This window comes from Drosophila sulfurigaster, chromosome 3 (assembly GCF_023558435.1).
Source record: "Drosophila sulfurigaster albostrigata strain 15112-1811.04 chromosome 3, ASM2355843v2, whole genome shotgun sequence".
NCBI classification, from domain to species: domain Eukaryota; kingdom Metazoa; phylum Arthropoda; class Insecta; order Diptera; family Drosophilidae; genus Drosophila; species Drosophila sulfurigaster.
Window position 1 is genome coordinate 44,547,349 of NC_084883.1, and position 27,434 is coordinate 44,574,782.

The 27,434-nt window shown below is 38.6% G+C and overlaps 1 protein-coding gene across 2 annotated transcripts; it reads right to left on the bottom strand.

Moving 5' to 3' along the window:
- Nucleotides 1-130: 130 nt before the first annotated feature.
- LOC133846507 (zinc finger MIZ domain-containing protein 2) lies at nt 131-23,377 on the bottom strand. Of its 2 annotated transcripts, none has more exons than XM_062281524.1 (11): nt 22,298-23,377; nt 8,992-9,658; nt 7,852-8,007; nt 5,458-6,197; nt 5,275-5,393; nt 4,741-4,873; nt 4,461-4,674; nt 3,578-4,392; nt 3,391-3,514; nt 2,171-2,560; nt 131-2,103 (listed from the first exon to the last, which is right to left on the bottom strand). In XM_062281524.1, the coding sequence occupies exons 1-11, from the start codon at nt 22,360-22,362 to the stop codon at nt 1,972-1,974; spliced, it is 3,555 nt and encodes a 1,184-aa protein (XP_062137508.1). In that variant the 5' UTR covers nt 22,363-23,377; the 3' UTR covers nt 131-1,971. The 2 variants fall into 2 exon arrangements, with proteins under 2 accessions (XP_062137508.1, XP_062137509.1); XM_062281525.1 differs by lacking the exon at nt 22,298-23,377 and adding an exon at nt 22,010-22,264.
- Between the last annotated feature and the right edge of the window lie 4,057 nt (nt 23,378-27,434).

Consider the following 27,434-nt stretch of genomic DNA (forward strand, 5'->3'; position numbering starts at 1 on the left):
CGCTTGCAGATCAAAGTGTGTTTTGCAACACTGGCGCCCAAGGAAAGCGATCTCCAAATTATGTTTCGAGTATTTCTTGTTTTTCTTTGTTTAGCAATTTTTTTGGTAGAAGCGAGAAAAATGTCGAAGCTATTCGTAAATTTTATGAAATATTGTTTTACAATGAAACCACTACGATTTTTTTTTTGTTTTTATACTTTCATCTTCTTTCGATTTTGTTTTTTTTTTGCTTGTAATAAGAGTACGACGATAAGCGTTATATATAATAATTTAGCATATGGTGTATTTGTTTTATTTTGATATAACATTGAGAAAAGTTGAGATTCATTTAACTACCACATTGACGAGATTTTGCAATAATTGTTTTAAGCTTTTTTCGTTTTCGTTTTCATTTTCTTATTTTTGTTTTTTTTGGACTTGGAAAAGCATTTAATTTCGCTTAAAAATTTTGCTATTTTGAAATTTTATATTTCATTCTTTTCCTTAATTGTTTATGTGTTTAGTATGATCATATATCAATATCGTTTTTGGTTTCATTAAATCGTTCGGCTTGTGGGTATTATATAAAAATTGGTCCATGTTAACCACATCTTACGAAATAAAAGTAAAAACGTAAAACTTTATCTGCAATCAACTGGAATAAAAAGAAAATGTAAATGTAAAAAATCAAAACGAAACCCAAAGTGTTTTTAAACAATACTTTTTTATATACGTATTCTTTTTTTATTTATATGTATTAATTAATTATTTTTCTTTTCATATTTTTGTTTTTTTTTTCTTTTCCTTTTTTTTGTTTGTTGTAATTGTGTGTGTTTTGTTGTTGCCGCATATAACATACATATCGATATATACAATTTATATTATATTTTATTTAATTTTACTTTATATTATTTTACGTCTAGCGTTAAATTTGATTTAAATTTGTAATAGTTGTTTGTTTGCGCCTTAAATTACAAGTACAATTTTTTTACACTTAATATTTTAAATTTTCGCTCTCGCTTTCCTTCCATTTTTTTTTTATTTATGCGCTTCCATTTTGCTTTAATTTCGTTTAGTTTACCGCGCTAAATCAATTAATTTTATAGGCATTAAAAAATAATTAAAATTATGCAACAATTAAAATGTAAATGTTTTCATTTTATAAATGTAATAAAATTGTTGGGATTTTTTGTATTTTCTTTTTTTGTTTTTGTTTTTGTTTGCTCATGCTTCCCTTTTTCTTTACTTGTTGTTGTTGTTGTATTTAATTTCTTTAATGTGTTTGTTGTAATGTTTTGCTGCGTATTTATTAATTTTTTTGCTTAATCTTTCTTTTACATTTTACTTTTTAATACTTTGTACAAGAAACATTTCACATATTTAAATGTGCATCAAATGTATGAAAATGTCCTGATCAAATTTTCAATGCGAAAAATAAAACACAAAAAAAAAATGTTCAAATTGCGGGTGGGGGACCAGCGAAAATTACACATTTAAATTCGTAAATTTCATTGAAGGAATTTTTCATAAAATTTTTGTTGTTTTTTTTTTTAGGTTTTTAGTAATGCTTTCAACTGAATTGAATTATATGGTATAATGACTGTTTGTTGTTATTATATTTTTATGCTTTTTTTGTTTTTGTTTAAATTAAATGCCAATTAATTTAATTAATTAATTTTTAAATCACATTTCATTGTTTTTCAACACTGCAAAATTCCAATTTTGCACTTACTGCTTCGATTTCGTGTTGTTGTTGTTTTGTGTGTAGATGTGTGTGTATGTGTGAGGAAACGAAAATTGTTGTTGTTGTTTGTTGCTATAGTGCACAATTCATTAAAATTAATAATACTATTTACAATTATGGTTTCATGCCATTTGCTTTTCTTTTCTTTTCTCTTTTCACTTGCTTTGTTTTCTTTTCTTCTTTTACATTTCTGAATTTTTCTCATTCGTTCTCCATTTGCTGTTTTGCATTGTGCAACACTGGCGGCCTTAATCGAATAACGTGGCCAACAGATCATCGTTAGCATTGTTGTTGCTGCTGCCACTCGATGGCGGCGTATTGAGGTCTGTCTGTGGATCCAAATATGAGAGAATTTCCATGGGATCCATATCCTGCAGCAGCTAAAAATAAAGTAGAAAGAAATTTAGTTTCAAACTATTTTCGGGATAAATCTTTTCATCGACTTACATTCAGATCGTGTCCGTTGTTATCGAGACCCGCAGCGGCGGGATCAAAGTTTTGCAGCTCGGCGCTCAGATCGTTCAACTGTGTCTGACTGCTCATCAGGGAATTCAGCAGCTGCTCCTGCTGCGATTGCTGCTGGGATTGTTGCTGCTGGTTGTCCGCATTCGAGAGGCTCGTGCTGCTTCCCAGACTACGACTTGGCGTTCCCGGTGTCTGCGGTGAATTGTGTCCAGTGCTGTTGTTGTTGTTGTTGCTATTATTGTTGCCATTGCCATTGGAGGCGTTGGGCGTGCCGCCGCTGATCGGCTCATTGTGTGAGGAGCTAACGCTGGGCGGACCTCCGGGCGTCATCGGATGATTGGCTGCACCAGGTGTGTGTGGTGTGTGGGGCATCTGCAAGAGAGGGAGGAGAGCGGGGTTAGGTTGATTCAATTTGTATAGACTATTATCAATCTACTATTTTATTATTATTAATTTCGATTTATTTTGAGGAGTATGAAAAGATATCTATATATTTTAAGATCAATCATCAATCTGGTTATTTTATACTGCATTGTGGTAATGGTATACTTGTATATAAATAATACTAAATTATGGGATATTTCATGGTAGAAAGAAAAGGGTAAATGAGGCATTTGTAATGAAATGAAATTTAAATGAAATGCTTGATTTTAATGCTGAAGATTTTCATAGAAGAAGGGAGTTCATTTCTGGGTTTCTCATAATGAAAATGGTTGTAAGTCTTCACATTTTTGATTGTGATGGTATTTTTATATACCAAATGTACTCTATATTCTTCAAATATTCCATGACAATAGAAAGGAATGTAGCTGAAGCTTATACCTGAGTTAAAGCTTAATGTTTAGGATAGTTATTTTATAAAGTCTTAACAATTTATGATGGTGATGGTATCTTTATATACCAAAATATACTCTATACACTTTAAATATTCCATGGCAAAGAAAAATAATGAAGCTGAAGCTTGTACCTAAGGTGAAGTTTTATGTTTTGGATAACAACTTCAATAAATGTTTGTGTTAGGATAGTTATTTTATAAAGTCTTTACATTTATGATTGTGATGGTATGTTTATATACCAAATATACTTTATAAATTCCATGTCAAAGGAAAGGAATGTAGCTAAGTTAGAGCTTTATGTTTCGGATAACAACTCCAATAAATGTTTGAGCAAGAATAGTTATTTTATAATGTAGCAAAATTTACCTGATCGCTGAGCGATTTCTCCATGGCATTGAGCTGATCCAGCGAGTTGACGCCATCGCTGTTGGCCATATTATTGCCATCGCCATGACTGCCGCTGAAGCTGTCGTAGCTGCTGCGATTGCCACTGCAAAGAGATGAGGAAAAAAGTCAGTTTTTGCGAAGAAGCTGACATTAAAGTGTTACTTACAGTTGGCCGCCATTGGGTGCATTGTTGTTGCCCATCATGTTGCCATTGGCAATGGAATTCATGTCGTGCATGTTGTACGGACTCATCGCCTGTGAATTGTCCCAGGTGGGCAGCTGTGTGGATCCCGGCGACATAACCTTGGCAATGTCATCGCACAGCTCCTGCTTGATGGCCGGCAAGCCGACGCTCGTGTTGCTGCTGCTGCCATTGGAGTTGCCATTGGCAGCAGTGTTGCCACTGCTCGAATTGCCACTCGCAGAGCCATTGGGTGGTGCCACAGCATTGGGTGTTTGTGCACCGCCGGCTGGAGGCGGAGCATTTGGCATGCCACCGTTGTGCTGGAGAGCACGCCAATTGGCCGATGAATCAATGATCACTTCATCCACATCGGAGTGGCTCAGCGTATTGAGTATGGCCCAAATGTACTGATCGATCTCAAGCGTATCGGTGATGGCGGACTTGCTGCACTCGGGACAACGCCACGAGCCGCGCTCGCTGTTGATCATGAGATACGCCTCCAGATCGAAGCATTGCACGTGCTTGCACTCATGACCGCGGGCGGGCAAACGTATTCGAGACTTTGTGATGGGACACTTCAATGAGATCTTGGCGCATTGCGGTTGCTGACCCGACTGACCGGGCACCGATTCGGGACTGGCAACGGCGGCGCCATCGGCACCAACGCTGGGCAGGCTCAGGTTGCGCTTGATCTTCTGCACACTGTGCTCCAGTGGCAGCAGATTGCGTTTATGCAGCGTCTGCAGCACTTGACGCACCGATGGTCGATGGACTAGTTGCAGCACAAACAAATGTGACTAAAGAAGAGAGGAAGAGTTGAAATTATTTGGAAATCAGATTGAAGGAAAGAAAGTTTAATACTTACACAACAACAGGAACTGGCGGTCAGCTGCAGCGTATTACGTCCGGCCTGGCAAACAGCCTTCAGATAGAGCGGACGCAGCGCAGTGCTATTCTTCTCGGATCGCTCGATGTTGAGCGGCGTGGCATTGGCGGAGACGGTGACGGTGTGCGGCCAGTTTGTGTTCATCTGGCGATCGTCCTGATGGAAGCACTTCAGCTGCAGCTCCAGATCGGTGCTATGAATGTAGAAGATTAAAAGTTATAACCTGACTTGGTTAGTTGCTTCAATTGTGTTGACTTACCGGCACATCAGCGTGTTGTAGACATTCTGCTTGAGATGGAACACATGATTGCTCACCGAGAGATTGTGCAGCAGGCGGAATGGTGGCAATATGATGCCATCCCGCACCGGGAATGTCAGTCTCATCTCTTCGCCTGTAAGAGAAGAAAATAAACTCCAAATAAGTACAAATGCAGCAATGGAAATTAACTTAACTTCAGTACTAAAAAGTGCAGCTTTGGAGTTACGTTTTATATTCATTTTAATAGAATTTAGGGAGGTAATAAAAGCTGTGAGGGATTTCTAAACAAATCCTTAGTTGCTTTGTAACCTCATAAACATTGTGTCCAAAATTCATGGCAATAGCTCTCATAGTCTGAGAGATCTAAGTCTTCAAACATGCGGACAGACAGAACGACGGATGAGATTATATAGACAATGATCTTTTAGGGTATTTTGCAGGGTAAAGATATGTTATTATTACTATTACTAGAATAACTATGTTTAATATCTAACATAGAAGTAAAATATGTATATTAAATCTTTTTGAACTTACTGCTGTCCATTGGAGGCTTGATGTCCGGATTGGGGCTGACGTAGGGCACACTGCAGGCCGGCGTCAGAGGTGGCGTCGGATTGCCAGGAACTGGACTGTGCTGATAGTTTTGCTGGAAACTGTAACAAGAAAAGAAGTACAATAAGTAACTGCATCATATGAATTTCCTTCTCTTGAGCTCACCCTTGATTTTGGTAGGGATTGCCGGTGCTGCCAACGGCGCCCGGTCCAGCCGGGCACATGCCGCCTTGGCCAGCGCCCACGCCCATGCCGCCAGGATAGAATTGCGCCTGATGCGCGCCCGCTCCTCCCATGCCGCCTGCTCCTCCGCCCCCACCGGCGCCATAGCCGACACCAGCTCCGCCCGCCTGGGGTACAAAGCGTTGCTGTCCCATGCAGCCACCTGGACCGCCGGGGACCATGCCCGCTCCGCCCATGGGCATCATGCCGCCACCGGGACTCATCACTGGGCCACCGTTGGGTGCCGAGATGCGTCCATAGGCGCCAGCGCCACCAGCTCCGACCACGCCTCCAGCGCCCATAGGACCAGCTCGTCCATAGCCATTGCCTGCGCCCGCCTGCATCGGCAGCGGGACTCCGGCTCCTCCGCCGGCACCCGGATGCATCTGCTGGCCGCCGTACATCTGCGGATTGGGCTGCTGTTGCTGGGCGGGATTCGGATACATGCCGCCGACACCGCCGCCAACGCCAGCGCCGGCACGCTTCTGGGCCATGTGCATCTGCGGATGGGGATAGGGCGTCATGCGGCGCTGTTGCTGCGGCGGCGGTCCCTGTTGCTGCGAGTAGCCGCCGTTGGCCATGCCCTGCATCTTGGCCATGGGATTCATGCCGCCCATCTGCATGCCGGGCATGCTGCCGCCGGGGCCCATTGACATGTTCTGCATGTGGTTCATGGGTGACATCTGCAAGGAGAAGAGGATCAAGAGGTGTGGATTAGAGTTGAGTTGAGGTTGAAGGAAGAAAAGACACAGTGGGAACAGTTCAAGTGGGGACTTTTAGATTTAAGACATCTAAAGTGTGAGCCAGAGCAGTTTGGGTAAGAGTAGTTAGAGTGGGAACAGTCAGAATGGGAACATGTAGAATGGGAACAGTCCAAGTTCACTGATAACTTTTAGAGCTGGAATATCTTGGGGGTGAGCTTGAACAGTCTGATTGCAAACAGCTAGAGTGGGAACAGTTGGAGTGGGAACAGTTCAAGTGGGAACAGTCGCATCAGTAAATGTTTAAGTGACAACAGTCAGAGTTACATACATCCAGAACATTTCAAATTGCAATGGGAACAGTTTCGTCTGGGAACAGTATGCCTGAGAACAATCTAGCTATCAAACAGCTGCGCTTGGCAGGCAACTAATTAGCTTAGCGCGTCGCCCCTTCCGCTTCTCCCCGTTTTACAACCGCACTTTGCTCACAGCGTGCAAGCAATTAAGTTTGTTATTGAAAGCGCATTGAGAGACGTCACGGCACAAAACCGAAACCCAAACCCAAACCGAACCTAAGCAAACCCGAACGAACCGCACATAAGCCGAACACGAGCCGAGCACGCGTTGGAGCCGAAGACGAGGCAAAGTGCGACACCAAGTTGAGCCATAAAATCGGGCGAGAGATTTTTACCTGTCGCTTCGATAAGTAGTTGCATCTTTCGTAATTGGTTCGCCCGCTTCCAACCCGCTCTCTCTATCTGTCTATCTCCTCATTCGTTTCTGTTTTGCGATTATGCATGCATTGGGTTGGGGAGTGACCTTGTCCATATGCCGTCTATATACGGGAGGTTTTTACGACGAGTGTTATGCCAGCCAGGCAGCTCGTTAAATGGGTGATAGTTATAGCTAAATGAGCTGATCTGACTTTTGTATCTGCCTAGAGAAGCATGATCCGGGTTTTGACTGTCAATAACTGTTGCGAAACTCATCGACTTGCAGGCGGAAATGTATTGCAAGTAATTATGTGTTTGAGATTAAAAAAAACTAAACTAAACTCAACTTTCTAAACCATATTATATATTAAGAAAGAATTCTAAGAAAATGTTTTTAATTCAATATTTGCTAATCATAAAAGTATTTCTCGAAATCAATTACGTAGAACTATATTTCTAATCTACTATATATTATATATTAAGAAAGAATTCTAAGAAACTGTTTTTAATTCAAGATTTACTAATTTTTAAACCTAATTCTTGAAGTCAATGATGTAATCTATAAATTAACTAAATTTCAGCACATTTCGGTTATTTCTGTTTAAGGGATAAATTCTTACATCATATATCTAAAACCCCTCCCTAAGTAATGAAAACAAAAATCATTCCAGTGTAGCTGAGCTTCCCTTTCACTCTTTAAGCGCGAATTTGTCACTCATTGAAAATGCCAAATTGAATTGCGACTTCGATTCAATTTTGGAAAACAACTTGTATTGTTAAGCGATTGAAAGCTATTGGCAGATGCATTTGGCCTCCAACTAAATTGCGATTTGTCAACAGCTGGCAGAGATTGAAGAGACTGAAGACTAGAGACGATTGCTGCAGCTGCAGCTGCCATGAAGTCATCCGACATTCTTACTCACCTGATGATGTCTTTGTGCCGCTGCATTGCCGTAGCCCATGCCGGCCATGCCCATGCCCCCTTGGCCACCGTTGTAGCCGCCCTGACCGCCTCCATTCATGTATTGGCCATTGCCGTTGCCCATCATGCCGCCATTGGGATGCATGCCGCCGCCCATCTGTCAAAGAGAGAGGGGAGAAAAAAGTTGTTTAGTTATAGAGTTATATAAGTATGATAATATCTATATATGTAAAGTTCTTTGTTCTGAAGGGTAAACCCTACGAGGCTGGAATTTTTACACAACATAGTTTAAAAAGTTTGATTGCTATTAAGGTCTTTAAATTTCCAACAATAAGTATAAAATAAGATAACATTTGTTATTGTCCTGACTGACTGACTGAATTCTTCGTTTGCAAATAGAATGGTAAATCCTAAAAGGCTGCAATTTTTACACAACATAATTAACAAAGCGAGATTAAGCAATAAGGCTCAAGTTCTTTAAATTTTCAACTATAACTATAAAATGTTATAACATTTGTTATTATCCTCACTGACTGACTGAATTCTTCATTTGCACATAGAATGGTAAATCCTAAAAGGCTGCAATTTTCACACAACATAATTTACAAAGTTTGTTTAGGCAATAATGCTTAAGTTTATCAAATTTCTAAATTTTTAAAATATGATATAATTTAATATCTATAAGTTATCCTCACAAAATGCTTGAATCGTTAATTTGTAAATCAAATGGTAAATCCAAGGAGGCTGACATTTTCAAACAACTTATTTCTTTAAAGTTGGTAGTGCAATAAGGCTGCAGTTTTGTAAATTGAAGCACTTAAACTATTTTAAATAACAAATTGGAATTAAAACTGTTAACTTTATATTACTATAAATCGATAATTCAAATTGCTATAAAAATATGAAATTAAAGTTTTATTTAAACTATACTAATTAACAAATTGGAATTCAAACTTTCAACTTTTGACTCAATATAGAGTCAATAATAATAATAATTCAATAATTTAATATTTCTTCAATAATTCAAATTTGTTGGAAACTATGAAATTCAAATTTCCAACTCTATATAAAATCACTAATTGAAATTTCTTTAGCTTTTGTTCATAATCTATCTGAAAAGAGTTATTAAATTGATAATCACCTGACTGTAGCCACCCATGGCATCCATGTTGGACATGTGTTGTTGCTGTTGCTGCTGGTGATGTTGCTGTTGCTGTTGGACCATATTCGGGTAACCAGCAGCACCGCCAACGCCAACGCCGACACCGACTCCGCTGCCTTGGCCTTGGACGCTTGGACCGCTCGAGGAGCTGAGGCCACCGAGTGAACTGGCCGAGTTGCTGCCGCCAAGCGATGTGAACTCCGAGTTGGGACCAAAGGTGTTGTTCAGGCTTCGCAGGCTGTCGCCGCCGACGAGCTCATTGCCCAGCATAAAGTTGCTGCCGCCCACCGAGCGTTGTTGCTGCTGTTGCTGGTGATGCTGCTGCTGTTGCTGATGGTGTTGCGGATGTTGCTGCTGCTGATGGTGTTGTTGCTGTTGCTGCTGCTGTTGTTGTTGCTGCTGATAAGCCAAAAAACTTTCGCGTTGCTGTTGCTGGTATTGCTGTTGCTGCTGTTGATTGTAATATTGTTGTTGTTGCTGCTGATGCTGCTGCTGTTGTTGCAGTTGCTGCTGTTGCTGTGCATCGACAACACTGCTGCTGCTGCTGTTGTTGTTGTTGTTGCTGCTGCCACCTGGCGGTGAGATTTGGCCCCCTGTGGCTGGCGCCCTTGAGGAGCCCGCCTGCTGGTTCATTTCATCATTTTTTCTGCAATAATCATAGATCAAATAATAATTCGGATTAGTTGTTGCCCATGGATAAGCACTCCACATGATTTTCTTATGATATATATCTTATATAGTATATAAATTCGATCCGAACAGCGCTCAGCTGACAATTCTATCGAGTTTTTAACGCGAAAGTAATTTTGTTTCACAGTTTTCTAATGAAGCTTTCCAATTTTGAGAGTCAAACCGAAATGAAAGCTGTCAACAGAGAGCGAGAGTTTTTTTTAGAGAGCGAGAGCGACAGTTAGGGAAAAGATTAAAGATTGAAAGCGAAGAAGCAACAGGTGGCTGATACAGTGAAGAAACTTGAGTAAATTCCAGAAATAAATAAAACAATTCATAATTGAAAAGTTTGTATTATGAAAAATAAAGAGCAGAGTATATATATTTTATATTTGTATACAGAGTATTAAACTATTTTTAATTTATTTCTCATAACAAATACAAGAGAATTTATTGATATCTTATTCAGAATCAACAAAATCCACATCTTCTATATAAAGTGTGATAATTTAATACTCAGAAGTATCATATTATCATCAAATAATTGGATTGCAGAACTTAAGATCCATGACTTATGATTAGTTTCTCTTTAAAAATGATAACATAAAGATAAAATAAAAGATCTGTGTAAATGTTATATTGATTTCTATAGAGTATTATAGTTTAACGAGAAAAATTCTTTTGTAGAATTTATCAAAGCCATTAGCAAAATTCTGCAAAATAATAGAGCATTTTTCTCGACATAATTTCAAAAGAATTTCATAGCTAATTATTTGCATTTAATCGACTTGCACATTGCGCATAATTCCAAGTAAAATCTTCGGCGATTGTTATAAAAATAAATCCAAAGATTTCAATGGATGCTGTGAGTCAGTTGAGAGTGTGTGTGTGTATACGAGTGTGTGTGTGTGTGTGTGCCACTTTTGTGAATGTTTTCTGATGTTTTCCAATGGATAATAATCATCGCGTTGCGAAGATTTGCAATTGTCAACTCGTTTACTTCTAATGGGGACACTTTTGTGGCGATGATGATGTCAGCTTTATGCTCACGATGCTCTCGTCATCATTATCAGCAAATAGCAACAACAACAACAACAGCAGTAACAACGACAACAACATCATTATTCGTTTGTTGTTTGTGTTTTTCGAATTGCATTTTGTTAGCTTCACTTGTCGCTCTTCTTCTCTCTTGACATTTAAATGCCTAAAATGTCAAATGGGCTCAGGGCTTGCCCCTCTCCATCACCCCTCTTAACCCTTCTTCCCCCCTCGTTGGTATAAACAAAGCAATGGCGATGTTCGTCTCACAATTCCATTGAAATTGTTTTCACATTCGCGTTTTGATGGAGCTACTTTTAAGGTAAAAATAATTAAGCATATTTGCTAGCCCCACAACAACAACAACAACAATAACAATAACAACAATAGCATGGTAGCATATGAAGCGACGAGAACACAAACACAAAACGCAATGCGAATTGGAAAAGTACGAAATAAATACAAAAAAATAACACAAAATAGCAGCAGCAACAAAAAAATAAATAAATAAAGAGAAAACAATACAGAAATATAAAGTAACACGCTCACAATAATTGCGCATCTACAAAAAACAGCGCCGCACAACAAAAGCAAATACAGAAAAAAAAAGAACACACACACAGCAACAACAAAATGGCAAATGTAAATAAATAGCACACTAAGCGATTGGCTGATAATCGCATGACGAGCCGGCAACGACCAAAGACGAAAGAGAGCAAGCAGGCGAAAGAGGGGACAGGCACAAGACGAGAGCGAACAATACGGGGAGATAGAGCGAGAGAGAGAGGGGGAGCCAGGTGGAAGAGCAGTGGAGTGAACCTGTGATTGCCGCTGTAGCGACTGTGACGATAAATTAGCATTGAGTCCAACTAATCGCTCGAGTTGAGTGCGGCCGCTAGAACGAGATAGAACGACTGCGGCGAAGTGCTGCGAGGGCGTTGGTGTGAGCAGTGCGGCGAATGCTACACACACAAAACAAACCAGAGCAAAAGCAAAAGCAAAGCAATGAGTAAAGTAAAGTGAAGGCGCTGCAAATGCGGGTCAGCAGGTCACAGAGCGAAAACTGGACAGCAAAGGATTGATAATGAGTTACGAGTAACGAGTAATGTGGCATGCTTCAAGGCGAACCATTTGTAGAGTATGCAAATATTAATATACGAGTATATGGCAATCAACGTTATTAACCAGCTAGTTACAGTTATGAGCAACTTCCTGGCAGCATAACCTTCAAACTACGAGAAAGATAGAGAGACAGAGAGAGCGCAAGCGGCAGATAGATCGCAAATAGTGCAAGGTGTATGCGCGATAAAAAAAAAACGACCAGCAACAACTAAATGTAGCGTTAAACAAAAACAAACAAACAAATTGCCTAACGCCCGTTAGTTGAAAGAGTGGCGCTGCAGGCATGTCTAGCGCGAGAGTGAACGAGCGAGGGAGAGTGGGCGAGGAGCGAAGGGCACAACGTCATACAATCGTCAAATAATCGTCAAGTTTTGTCGTCTCGTTTTGTTTCGTTTCGTTTCGTTCAGCCTCATTATGTGACTAACAATTTGCATTGGGAGAGTGAGTGAAAAAGGTATGCATATGTAATGCATGTGAGTGCGTGTGTGTGTGTGAGTACAGATATACAGCTGCTGCTGCTGTACTCTTGTTGTTGTTATTGTTTTTGCTTCTGTTGCGCTTTGCTTCGCGTTGTTGTTGCTGTACGCTGATTAGATATAAATTTCTTTATTGATTAGATAAAAGAAAACAATTGTAAGCGTAACGCATACAAAACAAAAATCAGTGCAAGATCGCAGCAGCTGATCTGTCGCTATGTCGCCTCCTCCCCCGTTCCTTACCCTTCACCTATCTAATTGTAAATTGCGCGCACTTCAATTTGCAACGGTCATAAAACAAATGTACTTTTCTCTCGCTCTCTCTCGCTCACAATGATTTCCGTGTTATTTGAATGCGATGCGAGAGGGGGAAAAAGCGAAAGGGCATCGTCGATCGTCTTACACAACACTGGAAGTTGGCGTGAGCTGCGCTTAAGTCGCAGTTACAACCGTTATTTTATTTCAATATTTAATAATTTGTTTTCTTTACGAATTTCATATTTCCACAGGGAGGGTTGATTATGTCAGCTGTTGAAATATGCGTTTTTTATGTGTTTAGGGTTGGGGCGCTTACTAAATTAGTGTGTGGATGGACAGTGTTGAACAGCGAAAACGAGTGTGAGTGCGAAAGAGAGGAAGCGAGAGGGAGGTTACACAATATTGCACAATATAAACTCGACGCTCTACTAAATGCAATGTGTCTGGCCAGAGTTCATGATTGGCAAATGTCTGCGGGAAACAACAAAAAAAAGCTGAAAAATAAGTGCAAAAGTTTTTTGTATTTTTTTTTTTTATTTATCTTTTGCCATTGTTGTTATTGTGTTAGTTGCCGTGCGCTTTTTATAGATGCCATTTGCTGGCGCGTGTAAGCAAAAAAAAAAAAACGAAGAAATATAATATAAAAAAAATAGAGTAGGGAAAAAACTGTAGAAAGCCGTAAAAAATTGTCAGACACGTGCGTGGAACAAAACGGAACTGATGTGTGGAGGAGGGGAGGAGATCAAAAATATACTTTATAAGCATTGCTATCAATGGACTGAGTTGATTTATATGATGGTTTGTAGTTCGACATGTAGTTGTAGTTATTAAAGGGGTTTCTCGTTTTTGCGATTTCGATTTCGATGTGGCCAACACTGCGTATGTGAAATATTTCGAACCCCCCTCAAAAAAATTGCATATAAAACATGACAGGCATGCGATAGTAAAGAAGAACTGACTGAATGCCATCAGAGCTGCACACACACACACACACAGAGATGACAAAGCCTCACATACATCACAAAATTCGTCCAGCATTTGGTGTAAAACCAATAACATCCGCAGTGCTGCATTTCATAACCAACCCCCAGCTACTACATACACACATATGTACATACATACTACTCCTCCCCCAACTACTCCTCTACCACATCCCATCTGCTGTTTGGTCGGGTTCGTCATCAACGTCGACGTTCCATTGTTTGACTGCATTCGATACCCTCTCAAAATGCGTTTGACAGTTGTTTTCAAGGGTGTTTAATGCTGCACTCCACTCCACCCCTTGAACTCTTCCCTTCCCCTGGGCATGCACACTTTCCATAGTCTGCGTTTCAATTGCATTTGCCGCGCGAAGCGCTTTAAAAATGTTTTCCAATTTTCAACTGCTTCTTACTTTTTTCTCTCACTCCTTTTTTGGCGCCTTCAGGTATGCAACACTTTTTTCTGTGCTGCAACTTCAAGTCGAGAAAGGAAGAAAATAAACTCTCAAACAGCATGACGCCAAAAAAAAACAAAAACTGGGATGCCATAAAACTAGACGGCGCCTCAAGTTACAGGACATCATACCCCAGATTTACTTTGGCTTTTATGGTTTCATTTTGAGTGAATTACTTTGGCGCCAAATCGCCCGCTGTGTGTGTGTGTGCGTGTGTGAGTGTGTGTTTGGAATATTCCAATAAACTTTCCGCCCAGTTAAAGGCGTAGTAAATATCGTCTTATGATTTATTTGTCAATGGACTCTCTCGCACGAAGTTCATCATAAATTGCAATAAAAATAAAAATAAATCAGCATAATAGACTCAACTCGAAATCGAGCGCAGCAACCACCGCAACAGCAACAGCAACAGCAACCCTCGAAAAAGACAAAAGAAAAAGGGAGAGAAGCAAAAGCAGAGCGGGCAACTGTATAAAAATCGCATGGCAAGAAATAAAAGAATAACGCACAATTTTTGATTAAAAATCCAATGCAACAAAAACTGCAGCAAACAATAAACAAGGAACACAAAAACATATTTCTATATGGCCAATTGCAGTTCGCTTCTCCCCCTTCCTTCTCCGCTTCTCCCGCTTTCCCCGCATTTTCCAGCCATTGTGTGTTATGTAAAATATTGTCTGAAATTTCTCTCAGTTGCATTTTCCTGTCGATTTTAAATTCATTTTTATAAATGTTTTGCCGGTTTTGCGGTGCAACGATTGTGCCCCAAGGGGAACGAAGAGGTGGGAGAGGGGGGGGGGAGAAAGGAGAGAGGCAGCCTGGGGTTGCATAAAAGTTTGTTTTTGCCTGTTGCCATTGTTCGATTTGTGAGCAGCGCGTACCACATGTGGTATGAGTAATATTTGAATGGCTTTTTTTTTTGTTTGTTGCGTTGGTTTTGCTGAAATTTGTTAGGCGCATTTTCGGCACCTGTAAACTGCAGACAGCTACAACAGCGACAACTAAAACAATAGCAGCAACAACAACAACAACAACGACAACGACAGCAACAAAACGTTTTTGCCGTTGACCGCACACGTTGCGTATACGCAGCATGGGTTGCATTTTATTTGCACGCCGCGATTGAGTGTGTACGTGTGTGTGTGTGTTTGGGTATATAATGACACTAATTAGCACTTGTGTGACTGAGTGTGAGTGCCTCAATGTGCGATACGCAACACAGTGGAGCAACGTTATAAATGTTTTGTCAATTTTAATTTGAAATTTAAAGTTGTTTGTAAGAAGGTAAAAATATTTACTTATTTTGCAGTATGTAGTAAAATTTGCTATCTGACTTAAGTTGCCCAAAAGTGTTTATATTTGCATTTTAGTTTAATCAATTTAATATAAATGTAGAGCAAATAAGCTTAAATAACCGTAGCATACTTCTTGGCGCTTGTTTTTAGAACTTGATAATCGAACAACTTAAAAAGCAGCTATTAAAAATTTTTTGTTCAAATAGGTTGAAGAATGTAAAGTGTTAATTTAAATATTCAACTTATTTTGTAATTTCTTATTTCTGGGATTTTTTTCTCTAATGTAAATTTCACAAAACGTGAAATTAGTATTAAGCTGTTAAATTAGAATATCTAAATTCAAAATTAAAAGATTATTTTGTATTTTATTTTGGTCATTTCTACCTTCAAATTATTACAAATAAAATGAAAAAGATTATATATTAAAAGCAAAAATATGAACATTTGTTATTTTATTTTGACCATTTCTATCATAAACATAAAAAAAATTAAAGGGAAACCATATTTTTTTTATATTATTTTAACTTTTTTTTATTTTTCACATAAAAAAAGTGGAAAAGAAATAGATTATTTTTTACTTTATTTCTATCTTCGGCATACAAAAATTAAAGAATACTATTTTTTATTTTATTATTTAAGAAAATAAAGACAAAAATAATAATTTTCATTTTATTTTTACCATTTCTATATTCAACATATAAAAATTGGAAGAAAAAGATTTTTGTTTTATTCTTGGACATATAAAAAAAAAAAACAAAAATTGTAAAATATTTATTTGATTTTGTAACAGTTACTTTCATTAGTTTGCTGCACCTTTATTTCTACACATTTTCTTTTTAAGCTTTCCTATTGTCCGTTCATTTTAGGCAGTGTTCACTGTAGCGCACATGTCAACTAAATGCTGCTGTATACTAAGCATTTTGTCGTTTGGAGAACTGCGTCATAGTATTTTTCAGAGTTCAACGCATAAATAAAATGTGCAATGCATTTCACAACTTAGTAATTGCATTTCGCTCGTTGTTGTTGTTGCTCGATAGTGTTGTTGCTGTTGTTGTTGTTGCTGCTACTGTCCTTGTGTGATGTAACCCCAAATGGTTTTTGATGGCTGTCGCTGTCGCTGTTGGTGCTGTCTGCTCGTGCAGCGATAAAAACAAAACAGAAACAGAAAAAAAGAAAAAAAAAACAGGCAGCATTGACTTGTAACACGCGCTAATCAACAACAGCAACAAAGTTGGTTCCAGACCAGCTCTCTGTCTGCCCTCCGCCCCCTTTCCCTTCTTCACTTGTTGCCTCTCCCCTCCCCTTCCCCCACCGTAGAGACTGTAACTATCAATCAGTCGACAGTTTTGCGCACCTTACGCCTAGTTTGTCGCTTTTGGTTGCTTTTGCTATCTTATCTGTCAGTTTTGCTGAAACAAAATTTATGCCAACGTCGCTCGACGGACGGTGTGTAGAACCTTGTGGCATATACGAAATGAATTCTAAACGAATTGGATAATTCGTTAGCGTCATCCAAAAGTTAGTTTTGTTTTTCGTTGTCGTTGTCGTTGTTTTTTATCTAATCGCCAATTAAACACAATCGTCCATTGCGAGATCGCCAGGCAAAAGCAAAAATCATAAACAATTAGAGACACATAAACATTAAAAATAAATCGAAGGCTGACTGTCATCGCAAAAGCTAAAGCTTAGTGCAAAAACACAAAACACAACAAAAAAAAAAGAAGCTGCAATAATTTTTGCTCAAGTATTTTAAGAGAGAGAGAGAAACAGCAACAAAAGCACATAAACAATATACATAAATCACATTTTTAAAATAAAACAAAGCGAAAATTGCAACAGCGCAAATAAAAACGACGAAAAACTCAACGCATAAATCGACGCTGGCTTCTCAGTCATCGTCGTTGTTGTTGTTGTTGTTGTTGCTGACGCTGGCGTCGTACTTGAAAACCAGTTTGAAGCAACACAAAAATGTCGACTGAAGTACAGCTAAACAACAAACAAAAACAAGCCCAAGACGAAATTGTTTAAGAAATTTGTGCCATAAATTCAGAAATCTTCAAATCTTTCAACATAACCACAAAATTGTTAAAGCCAACAAAACTTGTGGAATGAGGAAGAAGGAAACAGTTTCGAGGAACAGCTGATGAAGCAACACAATAATAACAGCAGCTGTTTTTAGGCACTCGAAACTGTGAGAAGCGCAGAGAGAGGTAGCTTGCAAATTTATGAGAAGCGCTGAGAAAGGCGCAAATGTTGTTGAACGTAAAACGATGAGCTGCAATTCTTAATCAAAATATGCGAGCATGATCAGAATTAAATCACAATTGACTTATCAGCATGATTAAGTAAGTTTTTCAACTATTACTTGCAACTTTTAAAGCTTTGCTTAATAGAGAAAGTTAAGGTAATAAGAATAACAGTTAATGTTAAACTTTAACCTCAGCAGTAATTGCGAATGGAGCTCTTGTTTACTTTCGATTAATCGCGCAATGTAATTACAAGTATTTCCAGTTCTCAGCACATTTAGTTGTTCATTCATTTGTGCACCGTTCATTACGAATCTGCACTCGTTTCACAATATATATACTTATAATCGCAATCGCAATACCATAAATATTTGCCATACGCTCATACGCGCCGCAGTTGAAAGTTCCATTCACAAAAAAATGAAAAAAATAATCGAAAAGCGACACGAAAATAAAAAAACCGATTGACAATCTCTTCAATCGTTAACGGTATAAACGTTATATAGTTGAGGGGTGTTCTATGGTATTCGGGGGCCTAAAACACACATTTCGTCAGCTAGTAGGTGGGCGGTTTTTATATTTTTCATGTGTTGGTGTGTGTTGGAAAGAAGTCAGATGATAAGCGATGCGATAACTCAACAATTCTGCATACCTCAGAGAGGGAGAGGAAAGATATAGATAGATAGAGATACGAGGGAATGCGATAGAAGAACCCGAAACCGAACCCGAACCAAAAGTGCCATATAAATTTCCATTGTTTCGAATTGTACGAATCGAAAATGGACGCTACGATCTGTTTGTCTGTCAGGTTGAGGCAAATAACAGCACTTTGCTCCATAATTTGTCGTCGTTGTTGTTGTGCTGATAAGGTGCGTTTTTTTGTTGTTTTTTTGGTTACCTTTGATTTCTCGTGTGCAACTGAAACTTGTGCTGAGTGCTATCTATGGCTCTGACAACAACTTTGGTTTCTATTTATATTTTTTGTTGTTGTTCTCGTACTTCGGTTAGGTTTTTTTGGTTTTTCTGAGTTCTGTTTTTCCGTTTTAAGCATACATTTTACTATACAATATCTATGCGAATGTATTGAGGCTCTGATATCAATGCTGGTTGCCTTTTAATTGGGTCGTTAAACGTATATTTTGTTTTTTTTTTCTTCGTTGTGTGTGGTTTTTTCGGTGGTTTTTGTTTTTTAGGAGGGGGAAACGCTTTTTATCATGTGACTTCTTCAAGGTGTTTTGGGGACAGTTTCAAAAAAGAAAAATAAAGAGTGTTGTAAAACAATGAGTCATATATTAAGTTAGGATCTTTTTATCAAGTGACTTCTTTTGAGGTGTTTTGAGAAAAAGAGTGTTGTAAAACGACACAAGTCAAAGGAAAAGGTTTTAGTCTATTATTGCCTAATCAAATCGCTCTTTATCAGGTGTCTTGAGGACAGTACACAAAAAGTGTTGAAAAACGACAAAACTTAAAAGGTGGAATATTTTCAATAAAGTGTTTTGAGGTCAATTTAGAGTGTTGAACAATGACAAGAGTCAAAAGTCAAACTCTTAACCCATTAATGCTTAATTAAGTCTTTTTTGAAAGTGTTTTGAGGACAATTCGACAATGAGTGTTGGAAAACGACATTTAAAAGATGATGTGTTGTGAAACGCCAAGTGTCAATAGGCAGACTTTAATTGATTATTGATTCGAAAATAAGTGTTGAAAACGACAACTCATTAATATCTACTCAAATCGACATTTATCAGGTGACTTTTGCTAGATGTTTTGACGACCATTGAGAAAGATAAGTGTTGTAAAACGCCGAGAGTCAAGAGTCAGACTCTTTACCCTTTGATGCCGTATCAAATGAAATTTGAAAATAAGTGTTGAAAAACGACAACCTATTAATCTCTAATCAAATCAATCGCTTTAAGTTGTTTTGAGGATCATTTCAAAATAGAAGTGTTATGAAACGCAAAAAGTCAAGATTTAACTTGATCAATGAAATCTTTTTTTAAGGTGTTTCGAGATCAATTCGAAAATGAGTGTTGAAAAAGTACAACTCATTAATCTCCAATCAAATCGATTTTAATCAGGTGACTTATTTATTCGTTTTGAGCACCTTTTAAAAAGAGAAGTGTTGTAAAATGCAGAGAGTCAAAAGTCAGAATCTTAACCCATTAATGCCTAATCAAATCGAAATTTGCAATTAGATATGCGAGACAAGCGTTGACCTTCACAACGTAAAGTACAAAAAGGGGGTTAAAAAGTAGGCCCACAAAAATATATTTTGTATTTAAATGGGGTGGTTTCATTTACACGTGTAACGTGTAGATATATGTGTGTTGATCGTATATCAAGGGTTGATGGGTTTATTAATACGCTGTGCACTTATTAGAGGCATTTTTCATAAGTGCACGCGGTCTCGGTCTCGGTCTCTGTTTCGATAAAGCAATAAATGGCTGCGAATGTTTGTTTCTCTCTGGGGTTAATGAGAGTATGAAGCGTTCCTCTTCTCTCTCTCTCTCTTTTCCTATATATCTTTTCGAATTGCACCTCGAGGTATTCTCCGGGGGGTTGTTCGCTGTTGTTTATATTTGATTTTTTTGCGTTTGCGTTTGCTTTGGCGATTTGCAAATGGTTTTCCGCGTTTAGGTTTTGTTTTTCTGCCCATTTACTTATTGTATCGCATTTTTATTTCCCGTGTGAAAATTGCCAAAGGCAGAAACAGAATCGACAACAGGAAGTCCTTCGGGGAGGTAAAAACGGCTACTTTGTCGTCCTTTCTTTTCGTTGTTATTTTTTTTCGCTGCTGTTGTTAATTTTTGGCGACTCTTTTGTGCGGTGGTTGCTCGCGTTGCCTTTGTATATTGTGTTGTGTGTTGATGGGTTGTGATTTGGTTGCCTTGGTGGTTGATTGATGTGTCGCATCGCTTTTCGATATGATGACGACGATATGCATTATGTTAGCATTTTAGTATAGATTGTACTGTATCTTTAAGATACAAAACGTTTTCTTTTGCCACTGACTTTCGACTACCTGTGTGTTGAATGGGTTGAATACCTGTGCCGGCATTTTCTTGATGAATTACAAGCGTCTTTGGTTTCATTGTTGTGGAGGGAAAAATATGCGTGGCATGTGAGAAAAACAGCAAACGTAGGTAGGCAAAAAAAAAACTAAGACTCTAAGAACGGAAAAGAAGAAAACGAGAGACGGACCCAATCCCAATTCCAGATGAGACGAGTTTGTAATGCTTCGTTCGGTTTGACCTTTTTTTCTTTTCCACTTTCGGCCCCTCTCTTTCTTTCTCTCTCTCTGTTCTCCCCCATTTTGCCCGATACAAAAGCAAAAAAAACGACTGACAATGTGTAGCGGGAAAAAAAATGTTCTTTCATTCTTCTACGAAAATAGTTCAATGGAAAAACTGCTGAGGAAAAACTACAGCTACAAAGCAACAACAACAGTAGGTCGAAAAGAAGAAGAAGTAGAAGTAGAAGAAGAAGAAGAAGTCGCAGAACAAATTGTGTTTGCTTCTGCTTCTTCACTTCTCTTCACTTCTCTTCGACTTGTGGCGTACGTGCAAACACTGAGGTGAGTCTGTGTTTGTGTGTGTGTGTCTGTCTCTCTGTCTGTCTGTGTGTGTGTGAGAGTCAATTATGGGTCAGCTGTGCGTGAGAGAGAAAGAGAGAGAGACACACTCCATCACAGCTGATGCGAGGATGTGTTTACGAGGGGCGAATAAGAAACTCAACAAAATAAATAAATTTTCTTGAAATTTCTAGTTAATTCCAATTATACAATTTCACAATCTAAAAACAATTTCTGGGTGATTAAAAATTAACGCGAGACTGATAAAACAAAAATTAAATGTATTTATCACACACATCGATGACACACTTGAAATTGTGAAAATACTTAAGAACTATTTATAAGAGTATTTATAGAAAAACAATTTACAAACTAAGTAGCTAATTTTGGTATTTTCTTAATTTACAAGCTAACAAATAAGTTATGGTATTTTGGTATTTTCTTAATTTACAAGCTAACAAATAAGTTATGGTATTTTGGTATTTGTAATTTAGTATTTTAGGCATAATTTCAATTGATTATTCCCAAAATGTAACTACAAATATTTTAATTTTTGGAATTTTTGTTATCGAATTTGTCACTTTTAGTATAATATTAAAATTGATTTTTAATTTGATTTTTGTTTTTTGTGTCTACAACAAACAAAGCATAATTTGTACAAAAATTTACAATAAAATATCTAAAAACAAAAGCACATTCCTTTCAAAGCACAACAATTAAAAGAGTTTCTAGATAAAGAAATACACAAAATTTGTTTGCCATTTGCACAGTTATTTGTTATTAATTATTAATGGGGATATTAATAATTTTATGATTTAAATTAAAGTGGCAAAGTTATTTTTTTTTTGTTTGTTGTTTTAAATGGAATTTATTTTTAGATATTTTACCTAAGTTTTGCTTTATTGCGCTTGTTGTTGTTGTTGTTGGTGGTGTAAGTGGTAGAAGAAGAGGAAGAAGTAGAAGTGGAGAGAAGTCAGCAGCTGTTGTTGTTGTTGTTTGTTTGTTTGTTGCTTGTTATCAGTTTGTTGTTTGTTTATTTTGCTCTCACTTTTGCACTCAGAATTCGTTTTTAATTTTCAATTAATCGTAATTCGATTACATTGATATTTATTTTGCACTTTTTATCATTTATTTACTTCTTTGTTTGTTTTGTTTTGGTAAAAATTGAAACTTACTTTTTGGAATTGCGCTTCGTTGTTTGTTTGGAATACATGGGAATTTTGTCAACAATCAATTGCATGGCATCAACAAATACATGGGCATCTAACACACACTTGTGTCCACTGTGTGTGTGTGTGTGTGAGTTGTTGTTGTTTGTTTGTTTGTTGCTTGTTTCAACTGTTTTCTTTTGTTATTCGTTGTTGCTTCAAAGGTTCAGCGACATTTTGCCAAAGTTTATTTCAACTTTGTTTTGAATTTTTATTTTTAAACCTTTATTTTTTGTGCACTTTTTCTTTCACTTTTGTTGTTGTTTGTTACGCTTTCACATTTCTTAGGTCTGTTTTGTTTTTTTTTTTTTTGTTTTATGTGTTGCACAAGTTTTCCCAATTTGTTGTTTTCTTTCTTTCTTTTTTGGTTGCTAGCAAAATTTTTAAATAATTTTTGTTTGCACTTGATTTTTTGTTTGTTTTTGATTATTTTAATTTTGTTTCACTTGTTGTGCTTGTTTGTTTGTTTGTTGTTTGTGTTGTAATACTGTTGTTGTAGTAATCCAAGTTTCTGTTGTTGCTGCTGTAGTTGGTTGTTGTTGTTGTTGTTTTCGTTTGTTGATGTTTTGCTGAGTTGCAACAGGAACTTTTTATAGCACTTAATCCACAAAATGTGCTTGTTGATTGTTGTTTTTTTTGTTGTTGTTTGTTTTTTGTTGTCACTTGCTTTCTTGTTTGTTCGAATTGTCACTTGAACTTGTAATTTGTTTATCTTCATTTAACTGATAATTTCTTTGTTTTGTTTTTAAATTTTTTTTTGTTTAATACACTTTTCGAATACTTCACTGTTTGAATTGTTAATTCAATAATTTTACATTTTTTGATGTTATCTTGTGTGTGTAAAAAAACTTCTCATTATTTTCGAAATAAATTCCAACAATAATTTTTTGACGTGGTCTCTCTTTGATTTGTTGTTGATTTTGCTGCTGCTGTTTGTTATGTGTGTGCTTGTCGGGTGCGCGTGTTTCAACCGAACGACAACATTCGACGGCAGCCAGAAAGGAACTGAAGCTGGCTGGCAGCGCTGACCGTGGCACGACTCGAAACTGACTGAACGGGAAACTGTTCGACTGCGATGGCCGCTGCCGCTGCTGTCGTCGCTGTTGCTGTTGCTGTCGCTGCTGCTGCTGCGATGGCGGCGCTACCTTCGCACCCACACACACACTCACACACACACACATAGAGGCAGACATAAACCGAACGAACGAACGAGCAAACGAACGAGAGAACGAGCAAGTTCGTCGTCGTCGTCGTTGGTACAGTTTGACGGCTCTCTTGAGTTCACGCTCTCTTTGTCGCCCTCTCTCTGTCTGTCGTTCGACTATTTGGTTTGTGTGCTCGCTCGCGCGCGCTTGATTTATTTCAGGTCGCTGTGTTTGGTATTCATTTGACTGTTAAGGGGCGACGACGCGCGAGCACTTAAGTAAAATAATAATTATACGTATGTCAATTTGTTTGACTTCTTTGCGTGCGTACAGCGCAAAGAGTAGTAGAATCTACTACTTTTCTGGCTACTACTTTTACTACTACTTTTTTGTGACATTTATTGGGTTTGTTTTGAAAGCGTTTGATAGGCACAAGCACAAACATACACACACACACGGGCGCACATCGCTCATACGTCATGTGTGTGTGTGTGTGAGTGGGCAGCGTTAAGTAGATTTTTCAGCACATTTGTCTTAATTGTTGTGATTTGTGGTTGATATTTGAATGATTTACGGTCGCCAGGGGCGCAATTTTTTTGTTGTTCATTCGATATTTTTGCGGCTTACATATGCAAATTGAGTGTTATTAAAATGCAAATTAATTGTTGCTTAAACGTTGACATTATACTCAACCCAATTAACTTGCAAAAAAAAAGTGATCAATAAAAAATGATCATAAACAGTCACAAAATATAATCAACGAATTATCTAATTTAACACTGCATAAATAAATAAATAAACATGCCATATGCTCAAACACACACACACACACACTCAACACACAAAAATACTCAAACACACTCAAACATTGCTTTCGTCGAGTGGCCGCAAAATTGAAATACTTTAATTACCCGAATAAAAAACATTTAACAATTTAATCTGAGCATATCAATTGCCGCACACACAACACTCCACATTCACACACACACACACTTACACACAAACACCTACTTCTGCTCTCTTGTGGTGGCCTCTCTCTCTCTTTCTCTGTCTGTCATACATGTATGCTCTCATTTCACGCGCTCACGCTCACTTCGTGCAGTGCTCTCGGCAAAGTCGAGTCATGCCCAAAATCCACTCCCAATTTATCACTCAATTAGCACAGAAAAATGTAGTAGTGTATTTACTACACTTCTCGCACACACACACATACATTGAGAGCAACAGCAGCTGCACAGCGTGAGAAATTCACTGCGAATTAAATGCATACCCAAACAGCAGAGCAGCTTCAACTTCGGCTGCGGCTACTGCTCGGCTTCGGTTTCGGTTTCGGGTTCGGCTCAACTCGTCGCTGGCCACTCTTCGGCTCTGTTGGCTGCGACGCGTATCCGTATCGGGTGTTCATCTCAATGAAATTGTAGCATATTTGTTGCCATATCGAGATTAAATTTTCAAAACACAAACGAGCGCAGCGCCGTTGTTGGAGGTGGCAGTGAAAGAGTGCGAGAGAGGGAGAGAGAGAGCAAGACACACATAGAGAGTAAGCGAGCTAGCGAGTGATGGAGAGAGAGAAAGCTGTATGTGTGCGTGGCTTGTAAGCTTTTGTGCGGTGGGTGGGTGGTTGGTTGGTTGCTTGGTGGGTCGTTCGCTTGGTTGGTCGTGCGATTTATTGATGACGTCGACGTCGCTGTGCTGCGCTGTTGCTGCTGCTGCTGCTGCTAGCGCTGCCTCTGGCTGGCAGTGTTAATGTGTTTGTTGCTTTGGCATAAAATTATGTTTTATTTTATTTAACATGCTGTATTTTTGTGTGTGCGTGTGTTTGTGTGTTGTCTGCTCGACGTCGATTTTTGGCAGTGCTTGTCATAATTTCAATGCGAGAAGGAAACGCAGCCGTCCTGGCGCAGGAAGTCTTCTCGAGTGCCAACAACAACAACAGCAACAACAAGAACAATAAACGTCGACAGTTGTGCGATGATGGCAGCTTCATTGGGTTATGCTTATGCCTTTGGGTTTGGGTAATGTTCGTCAGTATGTATGTGTGTGTTGCCTCTCTTACTCACACTCTAGGTGTATGCGTTTGTAAATGTGTGTGTGTAAAAGGAAGTGTATTGCGTTGTAGGCCGTCGTCGTTGCTGTGTGCGAGGGAGGCGAGGGAGGTTCGAGTGTCTGTATCCGTATCTGTGTAAATGCGTCGCTTGTTGTTGTTGCTGCCATTGTTGTTGTTGTTGTTGTTGTCGTTACTTCTGTTCGCTCGTTCGTTCGTTTGTTCGCCCCCCCAACCCCCACCCCTCTGGCCATTGTGTATGTGTCATGGGCTGCTTATGTGCGTTGTGTGTTCCTGTGTTGTGCCTTCCTGTCACTGCGACTGCGACTTCGACTGCGATGCGACTGCGACTGTGAGCTGGGCAACCGCATACAGGGTGATTCAGTTGGAAGGCATGACACATTCCTCGCTTACAGCACAGCTGTTGTATTCGCTGTGATCGCAGTTAGTCGCAATGCTGTTTTTCTGTTATATCACAGGGTGACACACTACACAGGGTGTATACGTAATATAAATACAAACTTAGAGTGCGATACTTGTACAAGATACAAGATTTTAAGCTAATTTTAAATTCAGAAAAATTAATTTTCTGAATTATTAATTTATTGCATAAATAACAGAATATGCAAATCAGTATTTTCAATTTTTTTTGTTAATTTAATCAATAATCATTCAAATTCTTGAACATTTTAATTCTCATTTTTGGAAAACACTTTTTAGGGAACTTTGTGCTATTAATTTTCAAAAATATTTAATTTTATAATTGTAAGCAACAATGCTTAGAGTCCCAGTTATTATCTCTTTGATTTTAAGATACTAAAGTATATCCCATTTTCCAATTGGATGCATTTTAGCATAAGGAAATTATACTGTAATAATGTATTCAAAATATTATGTTTCATTATTTATACTTTCAATACAAATAAATTATCAAAAATAAAATAAAATAAAAAAATAAAATAAAATAAAATAAATCTAGTCCTAATCTATTAACGAAAACTATGACACACCCTGTATATAAAACGCGGCTGTAAAAACAATTTAATGCATAAAACGACAAAAATCTGGTTTTCACAAAACCAAACCCAGAGCCACCAACAAGCGACGAAAGCGCTAAAGAAGGAGGCAAATGGGTGGCAAAAAGAAGCATAAACATTGTGTGCGGTAAGTGGTCGGGGGAAGGGGAGATGCAAAAGGAGAAGTTGCTGCTGCTGCTGCTGGAAGAATATTCACAGCAACAACAAGAGCAACAGCAGCAGCAGCAGCAGCAACAGCAACTGTTGAGATTACACTAAAAGTAACTGCGGCACTAAAAGCAACAACAAGCGACTGCAGCAGGCAGCAGGAACAACAACAGAGAGAATGAGAGAGCACAGCACTAAAATCAATTATGTAGCAAAGAGCGCCAGCAACTGCAGCAGCAGCAGCAGCGTGAAAATAGTAGTGGGTAAAGCAAAAGCAAAAAAAAAAAAAAAATGGCACTGTCAGAGAGCAGAAGGCGCAACGAGGCGGTGGGTGGTGGGTGGCCAATGCCAGTCAGACAGTCACACAGTCAGTCGGTCGCTTCGTTAGTTCGTTCGGCTGTTCGTCTCTTTGTCGGGTGGTCGGTCGCTCTCTTCGTTCGTCGGGTCGGTCAGTCACAAAATATGTTGCGCATTTCAGCCTCGGCAAACGTAAAAACTGAGAGAGCCAGAGAGTGTGTGTGTGTTTGGGGATAAGAGTGAACGAAGAGAGAGAGGACGTCGACTGGCACTGTGTAACTGTTGTTTTTATTGCTGTGGGGTGGTGCTGAGGCTACGCCTGCCTATGCTAGTAAAATGCGTGAGAAGCGTCGAGAGAGGTAGGAGGTGACAGAGGCAACGGCGGCTGGCAGTAAACGATGAACTTTGCTTGACGATGCTTGCTTTTGTTGTTC